The sequence below is a fragment of the Oryctolagus cuniculus genome, chromosome 13 (assembly GCF_051225735.1).
Source record: "Oryctolagus cuniculus isolate XC-2025 breed Fujian yellow rabbit chromosome 13, ASM5122573v1, whole genome shotgun sequence".
Lineage (NCBI taxonomy): Eukaryota > Metazoa > Chordata > Mammalia > Lagomorpha > Leporidae > Oryctolagus > Oryctolagus cuniculus.
Genome location: NC_142879.1, coordinates 19,946,492 through 19,963,151, shown reverse-complemented (window position 1 = coordinate 19,963,151; position 16,660 = coordinate 19,946,492). Strand labels below are relative to the sequence as shown.

The 16,660-nt window shown below is 44.6% G+C and overlaps 1 protein-coding gene across 8 annotated transcripts in view; it reads right to left on the bottom strand.

Moving 5' to 3' along the window:
- MDM4 (MDM4 regulator of p53) overlaps window positions 1–16,660 on the bottom strand; it is a 46,825-nt gene that overhangs the window by 26,839 nt on the left and 3,326 nt on the right. For all 8 annotated transcript variants that reach the window (XR_007909876.3, XR_011381362.2, XR_011381363.2 and 5 more), the window contains exons 2-3: window positions 1,886–1,998; window positions 269–343 (exon numbers count right to left, since the gene is read on the bottom strand). Coding sequence is in view for 2 of the 8 variants with exons in the window: in XM_002717573.6 (XP_002717619.2) it covers window positions 269–343; window positions 1,886–1,963 (153 nt within the window). In the remaining 6 variants the exon portion in view is untranslated. The remainder of the gene's footprint in view (window positions 1–268; window positions 344–1,885; window positions 1,999–16,660) is intronic.

Below are 16,660 nucleotides of genomic sequence, written 5' to 3'. Positions count from 1 at the left end.
TAACCTTCTTATCCAGCTCCCTGCTCATCTGCCTGGGAAAGCGGTGGAAGATGGCCCAAGTGCTTGTGACCTGTCACCCATGTGGAGACCTGGATGGAGTTCCAGGCTCCTGGCCTTAGCCTGGCTCAGCCACAGCTGTTGCAGCCATTGGGAGAGTGAACCAGGAGACGGGAGATCTATCTTTCTGTGCCTCTCCTTCTCTCTGTAACTCTTTCAAATAAATAAATCTTTAAAAAGCAAAACAAAACAGTTTTTCTTGATGCCTTACCTCTTTAACAGTGAACATTTCACCTTGTGCACCTGCTGCCTGCAAGATCTTCAAAAGCGGCAGTTTTGGTCGTACCTGATGTAAACATAAAATAAGCCTGCTATATCATTTCAACTAAATTAGTTTCTGAAAGCCTATGGAACAAGAATCTCCTGAAACACTTAAAAAAAAATCCCTGGAACTACTTAACATCAAATTATGCATAACCGTCCAATGCAAAATATAACTACAAATGATCAAAGTGTTACTTGCTGCCTTCCTGAAAAATCACTTATCAAAGAGCACTTCACACCTATTAGGATGGCAGTAATAAAAAAAAAATTTTAAGTAAAGTAAGCAGTAGTAAGGACACAGAAATTGGAACCCCTGTACTTTCCCTGCTGGTGGGAAAGTAAAATGGTGTCACTGTGGTGGTAACAGTCTGGCAGCTCCTGACAAAGCCTTGTGACCTAGTCATTTTGTTCCAAGGAACATACCCAAAAGAACTGAAGGTTGGGACCAAACTAAGCATTTATACACCAGTGTTCATAGCCGCATTATTCACAGAGAGCCAGAAGATGGGGACAACCTACATGTCCATGAGTAACAGACACATAAACTGCTAGCCACCTCGACTCTGCTGTGTGCAGTGCCAGCATCCCACATGGGCACCAGGTTCAAGTCCTGGCTATTCAGCTTCCGATCCAGCTCCCTGCTAATGGCCTGGGAAGGAAGCAGATGCCCCAAGTCCTTGGGCCCCTGCACCCACGTGGGAGATCTGGAAGAAGTTTCTGGCTTTTGCCTGGCTCAGCCCTGGCCATTGCAGCCATTTATAGAGTAAACCAGCAGATGGAAGATCTCTCTCTCTCTCTCTCCCCTTAACTTTTTCAAATAAATAAATCTTTATAAAAAAAGATACAGAAAGATGCATAAATTATAGCTTGAATTTTCTGTAAGAATACAATTGCTTATTTTAAAATTATTTTTTAAAGATTTATTTATTAATTTGAAAGAGTTACAAGAGAGGAAAGGCAGAGAGAAAGAGAGAGGTCTTCCATCCAATGGTTCACTCCCCAATTGGCCACAACAGCTGGAGCTGCACCAATCCAAAGCCAGGAGCCAGGAGCTTCTTCTGGGTCTCCCACATGGGTGCAGGGGCCCAAAGACTTGGGCCATCTTCTATTCCTTTCCCAGGCCATAGCAGAGAGCTGGATTGGAGTGGGGCAGCCAGGTCTCAAACCGGTGCCCATATGGGATGCAGGTGCTTCAGGCAAGGGCGTTAACCCACTGTGCCACAGCGCCAGCCCCTAAAATTAATTTTTAAAGCAAGCAAACTAACTATAACAATGTGAGGGACATAGAAAACAAACTTACCTAACTTGGCCCCAAACTCCTCACTAGCCACCTGTACCCAAAATCATGCCATTGTGTAGGATATGCCACTTTCGCCAGTCTGAAACCTCAAATATTTAGTCAACGATCAACTCAAATATCTAAGTGTTGGTACCATTTGCCCATTTCCCTAAAGTAACATATAGTCACGTTTGTTTTGTATAAAACCTAAGTAAATGAAGTCAGCTACATGCCTCAATTCAATTCAAAAAATAAAGAAAACAGAAGTGCCCAATAATGATTTACCTGATTGATTCGTTCTGTAGAGATCCCGCAAGCACTCTCGGATGCTGAACACTGGGCAGAAGTAGAAAGTGATGTCATTTTGGCAGTGAAGAAATCGCAGCCTGTGTGTAACACTAAAAGGAAAAAAATACATACAATCTTCTCTTAATGGAAAATTCTCTACAGCATTTACAAGTAAGAGGCAGCAGAAGTAAAAACACAGGGCCAGTGCTGCGGTGCTGGCATCCAATAAGGGTGCTGGTTCTCCATACAGTCAATGGTTCAAGTCCCAGCTGCTCCACTTCCAATCCAGCTCCTTGCTGATATGCCTAGGAAAGCAGCTGAGGATGGCTCCAAGTACTTGGGGCCCCAAACCCACGTGGGAAACCTGGAAGAAGCTCCTGGCTCCTTACTTCAGCCTGGTCCAGCGCCGGCTTTTGTAGCCATTTGGGGAGTCAATCTCTCTCCAACTCTGCCTTTCAAATACATAAATAAATCTTAAAGAAAAAAAAGACACATGGATTTGAAGTACCCTACACAAATGCAACAAACTCATGCTATACTTCATACCTTCTGTCCCTCTATAGTTCAGATCCTGCAAAAAGCTGAAAAGCTGAATTAAAAGAAAGAATCATCTATGCTTCCCTCAGGTAAAGCCCAAAAGAGAAACAGGTTTGGGCATGTTCCAACTTCCACATTGATGCTAATGAGTGAATTGTTTTTGCAGAAAGTCAAATTTACAGTCACTTCCCAGTGGCTATCAGTCCCTCACTCATCTCGTCTGGGGGACAGCAGCACTTGCAAGCCCCCTCTAGAAGATATCTGCAGGTCTGGAGAATGAACAAGGGAAACACACATGGGAGAGAATCTGGGAAAACACACTGGAGCATTCTTGACAAAGGACCACAGAAAGTCAGAGTCAACCTGTTCACTGTCAGTTAAAACAGCTTTAAAATGTGCCAACCCCAAAAGGAACAGAGCGACCAAAGACCTGCCAAATAGGCCCAACTGAGATGGTTGTATATCATCAGGAAAAAGATGCAGCCTGAATTGAAACACATGTTGAAAATTTTTCTTTTAAACTTCAAGATGCAATGACTTCGAACAGCCCTTGTACTGACTGTTGAGGAACAGTCTCTGTGTGTGTGTGTGCAAATTGTTGAACTCTTTACTTAGTATAGCGTTGGTCTTCTGTGTATAAAGTTAATTGAAAATGGATCTTAGTGGAGAATGGGACTGGGAATGGGAGAGGGAGCAGGAGGAGAGGTGGGAGGGTGGGAATGGTAGGAATAATCACTATATTCCTAAGTTGTGCTTACGAAATGCATAAAGTTTTGTATTCCTTAAATAAAAGGCTTCTTTTTTTAAGATTTATTTACTTTACTTGAAAGTCATTTACAGAGAGAGAAGGAGAGGCAGAGAGAGACAGAGACAAAGAGAGAGAGAGAGAGAGAGAGAGAGACTGACTTCCATCCACTGGTGCATTCCCCAGTTGGCCACAATGGCCGGAGCTGATCCAAAGCCAGGAGCCAGGAGCTTCTTCCAGGTCTCCCACATGGATGCAAGGGCCCAAGGACCTGGGCCATCTTCTATTGCTTTCCCAGACCATAGCAGAGAGCTGTATCTGAAGTGGAGCAGCCGGGACTCGAACTGGCACCCATATGGGACGCCGGCATTGCAGGCAGCGCCTTTCCCCCACCACAGCGCCAGCCCCAAATAAAAGGTTTCTTTGGGAAAAAAAATAAACATAACAGCATGTAAAAACATTTTTTTCTTTTTAAAAAAAGGCTCAAAAAAAAGTTCCAGAGAGGAAAATAATTTTTTTAAATAAATTTCTTTAAGTTGGGGCCGGCTGACGCTGTGGCGCATTGGTTTAAAGCCCTGGCCTACAGCACCAGCATCCCATAATGGGCCCCGGTTCGAGTCCCAGCTGCTCCTCTTCAGATACCGCTCTATGCTATGACCTGGGAAAACAGTACAAGATGGCCCAAGTGCTCGGGCCCCTGCACCCGTGTGGTAGACCCAGAAGAAGCTCCTGGCTCCTGGCTTCGGATCAGCTCGGCTCTGGTGGTTGTAGCCATTCAGGGAGTGAACCAGCAGAATGGAAGACCTCTCTCTCTGAGGCTCTACCTCTCTCTGGAACTCTTTCAAATAAATAAAATAAACCTTAAAAAAAAAAAAAAAGATTAACTGGAACAGGCGGTAAAGATGCACAGAGCACACTCTATACCACATACATAGACAAATCCATTTAATAACCAAATAGTCATAGGATGTAGTTACTATTCTCATCTTTATTTTACAGATGAGACCAAAGCCCAGAGAAGTTATCTGCCCAAGATCATGTAGTCAGTACATAGTTGGAGTCAGGATTTCAAACTCAGAGTCTGAAGTCCCCATTTAGCAACATTTTTCCCATTAGATCTCAAGTGCACAAAATTCATCACAATCCTTTCATTAAAGACATTCTCACTGTTTATCCACACACGGCCCATTTCTACTTAAGAATCCACAAGCTGACCCTTACAATCATCTATATTTAATCATAACACCCCCATCTTATTCCTCTGCCTCCTTAGATCAACTTGAATCTTACATTTTGATTCCTTGCTTTCCTTTTCTGCATTTTACTGCATCACAACAAATTCCTAGAAAGTTTGTATTTTCAGCTGCATGTAACTTTAAAAAAGCAGCAAGCATATTAAATTTAATTTGGGGGATTTTTATTTCACTAAAACGGACTAATTCCTACTGTCATGTCACTTCAGTTCAATAAAAATTACATTATGGTAAACTGCACATAACTTAGCATTTTAATATGTACAATTCAGGAATTCACAAAACTGTACAACCACCCACCTCCAGGACTTCCAAACTGAAACAGTAACTCCCATATTCCCTCTCTCCAACACCAGGAGCCATGGTGTTTATGAATTTGCCTTCTCTGGTACCTCTTTTTTTTTTTTTTTTTTTTTTTTTTTTTTTTTTAAAGATTTATTTATTTACTTATTTGAAAGGCAGAGTTAGAGGGCAAGAAAGAGTTCTTCCATCCTCTAATTCACTCCTCAAATGGCTGCAACAGCCAGGGCCGGGCCAGGCAAAAGCCAGGAGCCAGGAGCTTCCTCCGGGTTTTCCATATGGGTGCAGAGGCCCAAGGACTTGGAACATCTGCTGCTGTTTTCCCAAATGCATTGCAGGGAGATGGATTGAAGTAGAGTAGAAGGGTCTTTTTTTTAATATATTTATGCTAATTTATTAAAGCAATAATAAGAAATACAATATCATATTTTAACTTCTAAGGCATGTCATATTACTTCTTAAAAATTTTTTAATAGAAAGCTTTTATTTAATAAATTTCTTAAGTACAACTTTTGGATTATAGCGGTTCTTCCCCCCATAGCCACACTCCCACCTGCAAATCATCCCATCTCAGTAGAAGGGTCTTGAATCACCACCCAAATGGGATGCTGGTGCCACAGGTGGTGGCTTTAACGGCTACACCACAGCGCCAGCCCCTCTAGGTACCCATTATAGGTGAAATCATATAGTATTTATCCTTTTGTGTCTGGCTTTTTTTTTTTTTTTTAAGATTTATTTATTTGAAAGAGTTACAGAGAGAGGAGAGGCAGAGAGAGAGAGAGAGGTCTTCCACCCACTAGTTCACTCCCCAATTGGCCGAGCAGCGCTGATCCGAAGCCAGGAGCCAGGAGCTTCCTCCGGGTCTCCCATGTGGGTGTAGGGGCCCAAGGACTTGGGCCATCTTCTACTGCTTTCCCAGGCCACAGCAGAGAGCTGGATTGGAAGTGGAGCAGTCAGGACTGGAACCAGCGCCCATATGGGATGCTGGCACTTCAAGTCAGGGAGTTAACCCACTGTGCCACAATGCCAGCCCCTGGCTAATGTTTTCAAGGTTCATGTCTGTTGTGTTTTATTTTCGTTTTTTACTTCAGTGTAATATTTCTGTATATAAAAACATTTGAGTTATTTCTAGTTTTCTACTACTATGAACAGTGTTATTAACATTCTTTTACATAGCATAAATACATCTTTTAACTAACTTATCAAGGTCTTATACTGACCTATACTTAAAAAAAGAAAATGTTTTTTAAGGCCTGGCAGAAGCCAGGAGCTCAGAATTCAATCTGGTCTCCCACATGAGAGGCAGCGGTCCAAACAACTGAGCCATCTGCTGGCGCCCAGGATGCGTTAGCAGAAAGCTGGATAGGGAGCAGAGTAGCTGGGACCCAAACCAGTGCTGACACGGGATGCAGCTGTGTCCCACGGGACAGATTAACTCACTGCACTACGGTTTACACCCCACGTACCTATACTTTCTATTAAGTTTAAGGTTCATAAACCTTTGTTTATGACATCTATACTCTTAATCCACTGGATTTTTTTTTAATTTTTATTTATTTATTTGAGAGACAGCTGTGGGCAATGTGGCACAGAAGGTCAGGCCACTGCTAGGGATGGCCATATCCCATAGTGGGGTGCAGATTCGAATCCCAGCTCCTCTGCTTCCAACCCAGCTTCTGCTAATGCAGCCTGGGAAGCAGCAAGTGATAGCTCAAGTTCTCGAGCCCACGTTACCATCACAGGAGACCTGGATAGAAGTCTAGGCTTCTTGCTTCTGTAGGCATTGGAGAGTGAACAAGCAGATGGAAAATCTCTGAATTTAAAAAAAAAAAAAAGACACAGGCAGAGCTTCCTCCAATCTGTTGGTTCACTCCCCCAACGCCTACAACCAGGAAGCTGGGAACTCACTCAGGTCTCCCATGTGGGTCGCAAGGGGATCCAGCTACCTGAACCATCACCACTGCCTTGGGAAGGTGTGCTTTAGGAGGGAGCTGCAATCAGGAAGAGCTGGGACTGGAATGCAGCACTCCAATATGGGACGCAGATATCCCAACTAGCATCCCAACTGCTAAGCCAAACACCCATTCCCACTGATCATATTTTCATTACATACAACCATGTTCCTTGGGATTTTCAATGAAATTAGACTGAATACACAAATTGTTTTCTAATCCATATACATGGTACATTCTTCTATTTATTGAGATTTTTTTTTTTTTTTGACAGGCAGAGTGGACAGTGAGAGAGAGAGAGACAGAGAGAAAGGTCTTCCTTTGCCGTTGGTTCACCCTCCAATGGCTGCCGCGGCCGGCGCACCGCGCTGATCCGATGGCAGGAGCCAGGAGCCAGGTGCTTTTCCTGGTCTCCCATGGGGTGCAGGGCCCAAGCACCTGGGCCATCCTCCACTGCACTCCCGGGCCACAGCAGAGAGCTGGCCTGGAAGAGGGGCAACCGGGACAGAATCCGGCGCCCCAACCGGCTCTAGAACCCGGTGTGCTGGCGCCGCTAGGCGGAAGATTAGCCTAGTGAGCCGCGGCGCCGGCCCATTGAGAACTTTCTTAATAAGGCATCATTTTCCCTTCAACGTCCTCACACATTTGTGCTAGGTTACATGGGTTAGGGGGTGTTTATTTATTTATCTGAAAGGCAGAGTGACAGAGAGAGATCTTCCATCCACTGGTTCACCCCCAACATGGCCACAGCAGCCAAGTCAAAGCCAGGAGCCAGGAGCTCCATCTGACTCCATCTGCGTCTCCCACGTGAGTGGCAGGAGCCCAAGCACTTGGACATCTTCCACTGCTCTCCCAGGCACATTAACAAGAACCTGGATCAGAAACAAAGCAGCCAGGACTCCAACCAGCACTCCAAAATGATGTGCCAGTGTCCCGAGTGGTAGGTTAACCTGCTACACAACAATGCCAGCCCCTAGATTTAAAGTTGATATTCTAATACTTCTATAATACCTCTTAATTATTTGTTGACGTTTTTCACAGTAAACTCTTTAAACGTTTATTTTTATTCATTTGAAAGGCAGAGCAAAGGAAGGAAGGAGAGACAGAAATATCTTCCATTCTCTGGTTTACTCCCCAAAAGCCCACCAACAGCCAGGCTGGGCCACGGTGACAGCAGGAGCCACAGGCTCCATCTGAGTCTCCCACATGGATGGCAAGGACCCAAATATGTGACCCTCATCCATCAGCAGGCAGCTGGGACTCAAATCAGCACTCAGATAAGATACGGCATGTGGCCATCTTAAGCAGTGATTTAACCTTATGTGCCACGCCTACCCACTTAATTATGTTTTTAAGCTCTTTTTACAAGTGTTGAGAAATACAATGACTTTCATTAATCTTCCATCTGGTTACCTTGCTAAACCTAGTTATTTCTTTCTCTTTTTTACAGGCAGAGTGGACAGTGAGAAAGAGAGAGACAGAGAGAACTTCCTTCCATTGGTTTACCCTCTAATGGCTGTCACGGCCGGCGCACCGCGCTGATCCAAAGGCAGGAGCCAGGTGCTTCTCCTGGTCTCCCTTGGGGTGCAGGGCCCAAGCATTTGGGCCATCCTCCACTGCACTCCCGGGCCACAGCAGAGAGCTGGCCTGGAAGAGGGGCAACCGGGACAGAATCCGGCGCCCCGACCAGGACTAGAACCCGGTGTGCCGGCATCGCTAGGCGGATGATTAGCCTATTGAGCCGCGGCGCCGGCCCACAGTTATTTCTAATAATTGGACTGTAATCCTGGCTTTTCCATGTAAATAACTATGTCATATTTAACAAGATTTTATTTCCTACTTTCCAATTCTTATGTCTCAATATTTGTCTACTTTTCTTACTGATACAAGTTCTCCTTGTCAGTTATCCAGTGTTGAATACACACACACCATCTTTGTCTTCCACTTTAAAGGGAAGGTTTCTAATGTTACCCCTTTATAACCTGGAGGGTTTTGTTGTTGTTTTTGCCTTTTTTTGTCTTTTTGTGTGTTTTTGTTTGTTTGAGAATCAGAGGGCAAGAGCTTCCCTCTGTTGGGTCACTCACCAAATGTCTGCAGCTGAGCCAAGGTAGGGACCAACGAACTCAACTCAGGTCTCCCCCACGGGCGGTAGGAAGTCAGTTTAAGCCCTCACCTGCCTTCCAGGGCCTGCACAGCTGACAGCAGAAGTCAGGACTGGAATCAGTGTGGAACCAGGGCACTCTGCTGCAGAACGTGGAGGTCTCAACTGCTCTGCTGTGCCCCTAGCCCTGCTCTATTTTCTGACAGCTATTCCCTAGCAGCTTAGAAAGGTTCCATCTCCTTACTACAGGTAAATTGCAAAAACTGATTTATAAATCACTTGTCTTTATTAATGTAACAAACCTTGAATTTCACTTATGAATCTTCTAATATTAAATACTTGCACACTTTTGAGATAAACCCAACTTGATTTATATATATATATTTTAAAGATTTATTTTATTGATTTGAAAGACAGGTAAAGACAGAGAGAGAGGTCTTCCATCCAATGGTTCAATCCCCAGACGGCCACAACGGCCGGAGCTGTGCCGATCCAAAGCCAGGAGACAGGAGCCTGCTCCAGGTCTCTCACACGGGTGAAGGGGCCCAAGGACTTGGGCCATCTTCTATTGCTATCCCAGGCCACAGCAGAGATCTGGATCGGAAGAGGAGCAGCTGGGACTAGAACCGGTGCCCATATGGGATGCTGGCACTTCAGGCCAGGGCATTAACCCACTGCACCACAGAGCTGGCCCTGATTTTTATATCTTTTTCTAACCACTGTTAGTTTGGATTTGCTAGTACTTAGTGTAAGGTTTAAAAATCTGTATTAAGCAAAAAGGGTCTTCATTTACAGCGTCCCTTTTTTTATTTAGGTAGGATCTTAAAGTTACATAGGCTTCAAAAAAGAAATAAATTGTGGAATGGTCCACATTTTCCTAATTGCACAAAATAAAGTCTACAAACTTAGTATTTTTGGTTTTTGAAATATTTGTAGAACTCACTTGTAAAATTTCTAACCTACTGCTTTCTTTATGGGAAGATTTTTAACCATCCTTCAACTTCTTTACCAGGTAGTATTCAAGCTTTTTATTTTTTCTTCTACTTATCTTTGTGTAGATTTATCCTCCTTTTCACTCATGATTTGCTTTACTCTATCTTCTCTGCTCTCTTGACCAACTTTTTAGAGGTTGTTCACCCTCCCCCCCCCCAAAAAAAAGACTTCTGGCTTTGACACTCACTCTCTACTGTACCTTTAACAATTACTCTTATTTTGGGGCCAGCACTGTGGCACAGTGGGTTAAAGCCCCAGCCTGCAGCACTGGCATCCCATATGAGAACCGACTGGAGTCCCAGCTGCTCCACTTCAGATCCAGCTCTCTGCTATGGCCTGGGAAAGCAGTAGAAGATGGCCCAAGTTCTAGGGCCCCTGCACCTGCGTGGGAGACCCAGAAAAAGCTCCTGGCTCCTAGCTCCGGATCAGCTCAGCTCCAGCCATTGTGGCCTTCTGGGGAGTGAACCAGATGGAAGACCTCTTTCTCTTTCTCTGTAACTTTCTTTCAAATAAATATTTTTAAAAGATTGCTCATGTTTATTATTTCTTTGTTCAAACTTACTCTGCTCATTAAGTTGTAGTTATTCTTCTTTTACAATTTTAATATTTAAGGCTACAAATCCCCCAAAAATATTTTTGACTCAGCCCACAGGTTTTGATAGTTCATTTTTAAATTCCCATAATTCTTGAAATGCACAACTTAAATGTCTATGCCCATACATGCTGTTTTTTGAAACTTGTTTCTGAAATTAACTTCTGACCTAGCTACAGGGTGGTGCGATCATCCTCTGCATGAAACCTCATCTGAGAGACCGACAAGGTTTTCCACATAGCCCAGCAGATGACCAATACTGCAACGCCTCCATGTGAGCTTGCTGGTTCCTCAAAATCCAATACTTCCTTGCTAATCCGTCAGCTTGACCTAAATCAAGAGATGGTGAATTTGTCTGCTTATCCCGGAGCAGTTCTATCGATTCTGCTGCATATATTTAAGACTTTTAGAGCTATTCATACTTTCAACTGCTGTACTTTCATAAACTGTCATGTAACTTCCCATCCCAGGTAAGACAGTCTATCTGCAGTGTATTTTACTTTCCACTAGTATGACCACAAGTTTTCTTTGGATAGAATTGATGTTTCCAAGGATGTCTTCTCTCAAAATTTTCATTTCATAGCTTGCCATGGCCTTAGAAACTTCTGATACGCCACTCGTAAAAACCATGTACCTGGGGCTGGCACTGTGGCATAGTGGGTAAAGCCACCAACTGCAGTGCCAGCATCCCATATAGGTGCCAGTTCAAGTCCCGGCTGCCCCACTTCCAATCCAGCTCTCTGATGTGGCCTGGGAAAGCAGTAGAAGATGGCCCAAGTCCTTGGGCCCCTGTACCCATGTGGGAGACCCAGAAGAAGCTCCTGGCTCCTGATCAGTGCAGCTCTGGCCGTTGTGGCCATCTGGGGAGTGAACCAGCAGATGGAAGACCTCTCTTTCTGCCTCTCCTTCTCTCTAACTCTGACTTTCAAATAAATCTTTGATCCGAAGCCAGGAGCTTCTTCTCGGTCTACCACACAGGTTCAGGGGCCCAAGCACTTGGGCCATCTTCTTCTGCTTTCCCAGGCCAGGCACATTAGCAGGGAGCTTGATTGGAAGAGGAACAGGCGGGACATGAACCGGCCCCCACATGGGATGCCAGCGCTGCAGGCTGCAACGTAACCAGGCATTGCACAGCCTCAGCCCCATGCTTCATCTTAATGTCATTACTTTCTTAAGGAAACTACACCTGTCACCCTGCCATGAAGACCTTCACACACCACCTGGGCTTTAAACGCTCAGATTTTTCTTGCTTCTTAAATTTGCCTTCGCCTTTAAGACAATAAACAATATCAAGGACACTGATTCTCCTTTACTTCATGCATAACTTTTAATCACTGAATTAACTTAAATCACTGGATTTAAGTACCTCATCTTGCAGTGCCTTCAATGTAACTTTTTCTGTTACAAAGCTTCCAAAACCCCATGTACCTGAGTATTTTTATCATGCCCTTGTACTTAAATGCATGTGGTTGGCTATAAAATTCTGGTTGCCCTTCAATACTCTGAAAACACTGTTTTCTTGCATTTAGTAAGGCTGTCGAAAACTGTGATGTCAATTCAGTTTGTCTGTGATTTATTTTATTTATCTGAAGGGCAGAGTTACAAAGAGAGGGAGATACAGAGGTCGATCTTCCATCCACTAGTTCACTCCCCAACTGGCCCCAACAGCTTGGTCTGTGCCAGGCTGAAATCAGGAGTCAGGAGCTTCACCCGGGTCTCCCACATGGATTTGGGTGTGGGGGCCCAAGCACTTGGCCATCTTCTGCTTTTCCAGACACTTTAGCAGGGAGCAGGATCAGAAGCTGGACAACCAGACGCTCATATAAAATGATGACATCACAGGCAGGGGATTAGCCCACTGAGCCACAATGCTGGCCCCATCAATTCAGGTTTGCTCCTTTGTAGGTGAGCTTCTCTGAGGCTCCATTTTCTTCTGCATAGCCATCCATCCTTTAGAATGGGCCTAGTTTTCCTAATCTCTCATCTGCAGCACTCCTAAGCATCCTATCAATCTGAGGTCTTACCTATTTTTTCCTTTTTTATTCTAAAGGAGAGAACCATTTCACTATTTCTTCAAGTAGTTCTCTCTTGCCACTTTTTCTAAGACTTCCCTCACTCAGATGTGAGGCCCTCTCCTTAGCTCTCAGCTGGACTCTTGTACTACCTTTGCTCTGGGAGGCTTTTCTGATTCCTCAGCTGTATCCATTCTGTTATTTATCCCATCTGTGTGGTTCTTTATTTCAACGACTGTATTTTCAGGCCTAATATCTGGTTCTCTCAGCCTACACTCACGCTCATTCTTATTTCAAATTGCTAACACCTCCCCTCATTTCTTTACGGTTGATTATCAGTCTACCTTTAAACTCTTGATCCATCTGCTCTAACACTTCTGTTCCAATGAAGCCTTTATTTTATTTTTTCCCTTAAAATACCATGTTCTTCAGTTCTCCTACTCATCTTCCCCAGAGACAGTCAGCTGCCATGACAATCAAAACACATGGAGAAAATCCGGACTCCAGCGTCTGTCAGCCCCAATAGGATGAGTCAAATGGGAAATGCGCATGAAAGTGGAATGCCCAAGCACTGGAAAAACCACCACCACCTTCCACCCACCCTCTACTCAGATCAAGGCTTCCCCCTTTATTCCTGAGGGACGGAAGCAGCTCCCTGTAGTCCATCACCAGTTTGCTTTTTTCTCAATTTCTCCTAAGTATGGATTTCCGTAATGCCCTGACTTACACTTACGGAGAGTGGACCAGGATGCTGTATCACAGGTACTCTGGAGTAATTAAAGCCCAGGAGAAACGGTATTCCCACAGCTACCTTCCCCCACGCCTTCGCCCTCTACAGCTCTGCCTGGCCCACTCTGCTTCCAGGCCAGTCCTCCCCACCCCCACCACTCCATAAGGGCCCACATCACCCATTTATTCCTCTCAGCATTTTCCATCTGAATTTCCTCCAGGGATGACTCTAGGGAAGGGAGCCAGCAGTCATGGTAGTTCAGCATCTTGGTAAGAATAAGAACTGACTGTAAATTTACATTCATTAAATAAAAGAAAAAAAAATAAGAACTGACCATTTGCAGCTGTGAAGAATTTAAACACCAATACGGGTTTCTTTAACACCAAGTAGAAAGTGTTGTGCCATTAAAAAGATAATTTAAGGGCCACGAAAGCTCAAGAGAAGAAAAAATTACTTTTGAATGCAAGGCAGAGGAGGAATGGGCGGGAGCGGGGACAGCAGTGTCAAGATTTTTAAGCAGGAAAATACAGGAAAGAATGAACAAAGGCACTGCTCCATGGTATCTGTAAGATAAACATGACAGCCTTTGAATTTAAAGCAGCACTTTCTCCCTTCTCCATGTGGAACCCCATTTAATACAACCGGGTTGGGAATTGCTACCCACTTTTTAAAGAGAAAACGGAATAACAAACACCATGCCAAATCTACGCTCTTTTCCGGTAGCTGCACACTGGTGACATTCAGTTGCTCAAGCCAGTCAGGAGCTGCCCGTGATCTCTCTCTTCCAGGCTATCACACCCATCACCAAATCTTGTAGATAAAATCAATCACTTAAGCACCCCCTCCCCAAGTGTTATTTCTTGCCTGGATCACTGCACCATACTCTAAACTGGTCTTTCTAACTCATTCCAATCTCAACAGTAAAGCCAGAGGACTGAGAGAGAGAGAGAGAGAGAGAGAGAGAGAGAGAGAGAGAGAGAGATGCCTACAGCTGTGCGCGGCTCACTCCGCAGCCTGCTGCCTGTGCTTCGAGGACAGCACACTTCCTAGCTCACGGCGCCTCAGCCACCAGGCTCTTCGGGTGTCTCAGAGGTTTTGCTTCCTGCTTCAGGGTCTCCGTACACACTGTGCCTCCATTTGTAGCACCGTCAGTTTCATCCTAAACCTTCAAGTCCCAAGTGAATGTCACTTCTTCAACAGAAGCTGAAACAACTTGGGGGCAGGGGAAGAACTGAAAATACATGAGCAGGCACAGCACCTGACCACCCCAGTCAACAAAAGACCGTTTTTCACACATCATGTACTTCCTGGTAAGAAGCAACAGGAAGTAACCAGCAGCACCTATTAAGTATTCTTGACCAAAAACTGAAAAGAAAGAATCTGGATCTAACAACTAACACGTGTACAGAGAAAGAGCGGGCAGGGGAATAAGTAAACGATACTAAAAGGAGGCAACAGGGCAGGTGCTTGGCACCTGCATCCCATATCAAAGTGGCTGCATGCACCCTGGGAGGCAGCAGGAGAAGGCTCAAGTGCTCCGGTCCTTGCCACCCACCTGGGACACCTGGATTGAGCTCTGGGCTCCTGGCTTCCATCTGGCCCAGCCTAGCTTTTGCATTTGGGGAGTGAACCAGCAGATAAAAGATCTCTATTTGCCTTTCAAATAAAAAATAAACAAAGGCAATTAGCCAAATCCAGACTGTAGGAGACTCCACAACCTGAGTAGGAGGACTGTTCTGAAGACTAAGAAAACAAACAATATGTAGACACTATTTGAATCCTGATTCAAACCATTTGTGAAATGCCATTTTTTTAAGTCTAGCAATTGAGTTATGTACCAGATATTAGATAAATATTAAACTGTTAATAGCTATAGAAAGGCATTGTGGTAATTCTTAAACATTATTGAGTTTTTAAGTCTCTTAACCTTTTATTGATTTAAAGGTAAAATGACATCTGTGAAACGCTTTAAAATATTATAATTTGGAATAAACAGGTTTTAGTTACCTTACTGAATGGCACACAACAAATCTGGAAGAAATCACACGGAAATTCTATTTGTATCTCATAGACCCTAAAATATCCCAGTTACATCAAACCAATCATCACTCATATTGCTCTGGATTTCTGGAGATTTCTTTTTCCAGTGAATAACAAAGCCAAGGGCTGAGAATAGACAGCTGAAAATAATGTGCCTGCTTTTAAATGAGTGAAGTTCTTTTAAAATAAATAAATAAATAAATAAATCCTGGGGCTGGCGCTGTAGCATAGTTGGTAAAGCCGCCACCTTAAGTGCCAGCATCCTACATGGTCACCAGTTCGAGTCCCGGCTGCTCCACTTCTGATCCAGCTCTCTGCTATGGCCTGGGAAAGCAGTGGAAGATGGCAGGAATCCTTGGGCCCCAGCATCATGTGGGGGAACTCAGGAAAAAGTTCCTGGCTTCGGGCTGGCACAACTCCAGCCCGTTGCGGCCATTTGGAGAGTGAGCCAGCGGATGGAAGACCTCTCTGCCTCTGCCTCTCTGTAACACTCACTTTCAAATAAACAAAATATTTTTTTAAAAAAATCCTGATGGAGGGGCCAGAGTTGTGGTATAGTGCATAAAAGCCACAGGCATCCACATAGACCTGGCTGCTCCATTTCCAATCCGGCTCCCTACTAATATGCCTGGGAAAGCAGCAGAAAATGTCCCAATGCTTGGGCCCCTGCAACCATGTGGGAGACCTGGAAGAAGCTCCAGGCTCCAGGCTCTGGCCTGGCCCAGCTCCAGCCACTGTGGCCATTTGGGGAGTGAGCCAGCAGATGGAAGCGGACTCTCCCTCTCTAACTCTGCCTTTTAAATAAATAAATCTTTAAAAAAAAAATCTGAAGGGCAACAGAGACAGAGATCATTCACCCACTGGCTCACTCCCCATTGCCTACACAGCCAGGAGTCAGGAACTCCAACTCAGTCTGCCACGTCGGTAGCAAGGATCCAAGTATGAACCACCACTGCTCAAGATGTGAATTAGCAGGGAACTGGAACTGGGAAGGGGACCTGCCTGGCACCAGTCAAATCTACCCAACCTCTAAGCTCTTCTTACATTTCTTTGCTTGCTCTCATCCGGATGTATTTTCTGGTAAGAGTCTAAGGATGAAAAAGAAGCCAAACCCACCCCTCCTTCTGAAATATAACAGAACTAGGAATACCCAGTGCATGCCAAAATACCCCAGCTTTTCAGGGTATTTGAAGAGCAAAGGACTCCCCTACACGGCCCCACAGAGGTGATTCAGGAATGGGGGGGCTCAGAACACATCACCCCAAATAAGACTGAGGAGACCAGAATGCACCATCCCAAAATACACTTTTTTGGCCAAGCTTTTTATTTTTTAATTAGTTTCTAACAGATTCAATATGGTTCAGTATGGTTTATAAACACAATTCTGAGAACATGATATTCCCTCCTCCCTCCCTCCTCTTTTAAGCTGGTTTTTCTGAGAAACTGCAGCTGTAAGAACAGTTCTGGGAGCTGGCGCTGTGGCATAGCGGGTAAAGCCACCACCTACAGTGCCAGCA